General features: G+C 35.7%; 1 protein-coding gene across 1 annotated transcript; it reads left to right on the top strand.

Moving 5' to 3' along the window:
* Positions 1–1,673: 1,673 nt before the first annotated feature.
* LOC131032889 (xanthotoxin 5-hydroxylase CYP82C4-like) lies at positions 1,674–3,794 on the top strand. The gene is made up of 2 exons (XM_057963989.2): positions 1,674–2,737; positions 2,989–3,794. The coding sequence occupies exons 1-2, from the start codon at positions 1,823–1,825 to the stop codon at positions 3,607–3,609; spliced, it is 1,536 nt and encodes a 511-aa protein (XP_057819972.2). The 5' UTR covers positions 1,674–1,822; the 3' UTR covers positions 3,610–3,794.
* The last annotated feature ends 1,024 nt before the right edge of the window (positions 3,795–4,818 follow it).

Genomic DNA, 4,818 nt, shown 5'->3' with positions numbered 1-4,818 from the left:
TTGAAAATCAAAACTGGTTCATCAAATCAGTTAACTAATTAGTTAACTCAGTTAACTCTCCAATCTCCCCTTTTCACTCTCAAACAACTTTTCTGACTATCCAATCAATTCAATCATCTGATTCATCATCTTAGTCAACTAGCTAATCTATTCAATTCACTAGCCACTCTATTTAGTTGACTCCCCAATCAATCCCGTTAACATATCAATCTATTGAGTTCACTAATCAATCAATTTTAGTTAACTATCAATCAACACTTGAGTTCAAATCATCACCCCTTTTGTGCTGAAAATCTATAAATTCAACCTCTTTTCTCAACTCAATCTAGAATCACAGTCTTCAAACAATTGTCTAATCTATGCAGGAATCCCAGTGCAACTCCTAAGAGCCACCTACAAGCGCAATTTAGAGAAGCACAATGGAAGCAAAGATGCGGGATGAGGGAGTCTTTATTTGAATTCATTTCTTATTTTGTATTGATTTTCATTGATTATGTTTGATGTTTGTTGATTAGTTGAGAATTGGTGATTCGTTCGTATTTGCTAATTAGCTTAATACATATGACATTCAGGCATAAAAATACTAAGAATGATGAATAGTTCTGCCTTATAATGCTAAATTTATACGAGCTCATTTAACCATGCAAGGGGAAAATACTAGTACAGGCCGGATAAGAATCCCATAAGAATGAAATAAATGTACAAGTGTCTGGCTTATTATGATCCTCCTTGTCTCAATAAACTTATTATGTGGAAGTCATTCAATGGAGAGATAAATGCACTTGGTTGTAATTTGTGGTCAACAATATCTTTCTATAGGTTGAGGATTCTCAAATCAGATATGTTTTTAATAGAATGTTGAAATAAAGTCAAAATTTATAATATAATAGAATTTAATGATTTGATATAGATTGATATTTGTTCTAATGAATTAAATTAAAAAAGAAAAAGAAAATTTTGTACAGAATGTTTTCTATACGAATCAATCAAAAAGAATATTTTTAATTATTTAAAAGAAAAAATAAATATAAATTATAAGATTTTTTTCAAAAGTGATCGATTGAATTTAGAAAAAAATTAAATAGATATTTACCTTAACAAAAACTAAAAATATTGTTTATTTATTTATAAAACATTTTTAATGTACAATTTAGGATACATTATCTACATTGAAGGTAGAAAACTCCTATTTCTGCAACTAAAAGCTGTCTTTCATGTGTCAATTGACGCGAGGTCGGAGTCCTGTATTTCTTATCCCAAATTGAATATCATGGTCCAAAATGTTTCCGTGTTCAATACCTCGTCCATTTCATATATATATATATTCTCCCCATAAAATGTCCACATTAAAAAACGTAAATAGGTCTTGCTAGTGAAAGTTCACGAGATATTCCTTATGTTAAATCAAATTATTTGAATGCTAGTGAAAGTTCACGAGATATTCCTTATGTTAAATCAAATTATTTGAATGGTGAGAGTCTTAGTGGCTTTGACACCTTCAAACTTGATAATTTTTCCTTGCTGATTTGAAAGTTTTCTAATCATCAATTTTAAAAAATTTGAATCCCCCTGGTAAAAATATGACCTGAAAAGTGAAATATTACTGTTCAATGAGGTCACGGATGACATATTCTCAATGATAAAATTTTCAACCATTGCACCCAAATCTCTCAATGCCGTGGTCACACAAAACTCTGGTGGTGGTGTTTCCTAAATCTCTTAAAACAATCTCAATTATTGACAGGAAGGTAGGCCGGGAATTATTCCCAAGTGCTTTATTAAAGTGTTAGCCGTACCTTGACAGGACTCTAGGCCATGAATTATGGCGTTAGAAGCAGCTTCCATCATTGTTCTTGCTGTAGCACTGGTTTCACTTTGGCTAATTGCAAACTCTCTCAGAAGCAGAATTAATAAGGGAAAGGCAAAGCCACCACATCCTCCATCTTGGCCAATATTAGGGCATCTTCCTCTTCTAAGCAGAAGCAAACAACCCCTTCACAGAATTTTATCCTCGCTTTCAGAGACCTATGGCCCCATCATGCATCTACAACTTGGCGTACGCCCAGTTTTGGTCATCTCTTCATCAGATCTCGCTAAAGAATGCCTCACAACAAATGACAAAGCCTTTGCTTCACGCCCACTTATGTCTGGAGGAAAGCATATGGGGTATGATTTCAAAAACTTCGGTTTGGCTCCTTATGATTCCTACTGGCGAAACATCAGAAAAATCTGCAACCTCCAGCTCTTTACGGCAAATAGAATCGAGTCTTTCAGGCACGTTCGCACGGAAGAGATTTCCTCTCTCATCCGTTCACTGTTCGAGAGTTGTGAGAGAGAGATGAATCCAGTGAACATGAAGTCGAGGCTTTCTGACCTCACATATAATATCATGATGCGAATAGTTGCCAGCAAGAGAATCTCGGCAGATCTCGGATCTGAAGATTTCCAAGAAGCGCAGCACTTTAAGATGTTGTTGGAAGAATTTGTTTCATTACTTGGAGCATTTGATATCGCTTATTATCTGCCCTTTCTCAATTTGGTCGATCCACAGGGAATAGTGTCTTCTATGAAGAATCTAAGGAAGAAAATAGACGTGTTTATGAAGAAATTGCTGCAGGATCACCGAGAGAAGAGAGGGGAGCATGCTCGAGACTTAATCGATGTTCTCATCTCTGCAACAGACAACAATGAAATTCAATCTGACAATAACGACGATGTGGTGAAAGCCAACGCCTTGGTATGTTCTTCTATCACTTTCTAGATGTTTGCAAACTCTTTTTTATCATAATTTGTATTAAATAGTTGGTGTCTTATGGCCAAGGTATAGATTATTTAAATGAAGACTCTGTCCTTCTGGTCAAGAAACTGATTGTTTAAAGAGGGACCAGCAGGGACACAAATTCAGTCTCTACATAAATAACCCATACTTCGACCATAGCCAAAAAAGTTAATCCTGTTATCTTCAAGATTTGTCTTTTTGTTTTGCAGAGCTTGATAAGTGCAGGTACTGAGACATCCTCTGTGACTATCGAGTGGGCACTGTCAGCTGTGATACAGCACCCAGATATTTTGTGCAAAGCCCAGCAAGAGCTCGACTTACATGTCGGACGGAACCGATTAATGGAGGAATCAGATCTGCACAAGCTGAAATATTTGCAGGCAATTCTAAAGGAAACCCTCAGGCTTTATCCAGCGGCAGCTCTTTCGGTCCCTCATGAATCTATCGAGGCTTGCACTGTTGGAGGATATCTTATTCCCGCAGGAACTCAACTGTTGGTGAATGTGTGGGCAATTCAACGAGACCCGACCGTGTGGGAGCGCCCCACGGAATTTGATCCTGAACGTTTTCTCAACAGCGGCAAAGAGATTGATGTGAAAGGGCAGGATTTTAATTTGTTTCCGTTTGGTTCAGGGAGGAGAATCTGTCCGGGCATGCCTTTGGCATTGATTATGGTAACCTACACATTGGGACGGCTGCTTCATAGCTTTGAGTGGTTTGTTCCAGAGGGCACTGTAATTGACATGACAGAGGGGTTTGGGCTCACAATGCCCAAATCAATTCCATTGGAGGCCGTCATCAAACCTCGCCTTCCACTCCATCTCTACTAAAATGTTTGCTTACTGTTGGGAGCAAACAGTTTTCAATCACAGCTTTCGTCCCGGATCGGTTAATTTACTAGGAATAGGTTTTGAGGTTTCAAGTCCTTGTTAGATTTAATAACGTTAGCATTATAACTGTTAATGTTGGCATATTGTATAATATAATAATTAATATTTTCGCTTGTTTGGTCAAATTTAATTATTGAATTTTGTGTATAATTTATATTTTTGGAAAATATAGTCGTAGGAGTTAGGTAGATGGGAAAAAAAATGTGGAAATAAATCTAAGCAATTGTTTTATAATAGAATTGTAATATAAGAATTTTATTGTTACAATATTGATTATTTTATGTGCAAAAAAAATAATTTATTTTTTATTAAATAATATGGAAAAAGGATCTCAAACTTATACATTTAGTAAAGTTGGGAAAGGAAGCAAGGTTGTAATTTTACACAAAGCTACTAACAATCATAATTAGTTCATCACACAATAGTCACAAGGTAACATAAATCCAAACAACAAAGAGAGATCAAATGCAAAGTTGTTGACTACAAAAAGACAACTAACAACATTATTCAATAATTGCAACAAACATAGAGAAGTGTACACCCTTAATCTCGGCATGGGAAGGTGAGATATTCTTTGGAAGACCTTTCTTCCCACATTAGGCAATAGTCCAAGACACCCCAAGTGAATCAAAGTGCACACCCTTGATTGGGGCATGGGAATGAGAGATTGCTTTAGAAGACCTTTCTTCCTTTGTTGGAGAACAATCCTAAGCAATATGTTTAATGGTAATTAGAAAATCGCCTCACTAATATCCTTTTACTAGTGTTGATCACAAAACCATCCACTAGTGTCAATTATGCATTTTCTAGTTTTATTTATAGAACTACCACTATTGACAAGTCTAAGTCTTGCTTCTTTCAAAAGGCTACAACTCATACATATGTACTCCAAATGAGATATCATTTTTTTATGAAATTGCTTCCAATTTTGAGGAACATGTAGATGTGATTACATTCAAGTTTTGGTGTCAAATGGATACAGTTATAAAAATGGAAAAAGAGAAAAGAAAGTAAGGGAGATGACCTTATAGTTGTGGGCCCTATATTCACATTTCTCAAAATCATATGTAAGAATTTCAAATCACTCTCAATTTTTTTAGCAGCTTGCTTGACAAGTCCACTACTTACAACTAAGGTTTCACGGTCACA

Source organism: Cryptomeria japonica, chromosome 4 (assembly GCF_030272615.1).
Source record: "Cryptomeria japonica chromosome 4, Sugi_1.0, whole genome shotgun sequence".
In the NCBI taxonomy this organism is placed as follows: Eukaryota; Viridiplantae; Streptophyta; class Pinopsida; order Cupressales; family Cupressaceae; genus Cryptomeria; species Cryptomeria japonica.
This window is presented reverse-complemented; position numbering and strand designations above follow the sequence as displayed.

Excerpts from the sequence above, each read along its gene's own strand:
- LOC131032889 (XM_057963989.2), top strand. The coding sequence starts at position 1,823 with ATGGCGTTAGAAGCAGCTTCCATCATTGTTCTTGCTGTAGCACTGGTT. Across the intron at positions 2,738-2,988 it reads TGGTGAAAGCCAACGCCTTG|AGCTTGATAAGTGCAGGTAC; the intron begins GTATGTTCTTCT and ends TTTGTTTTGCAG.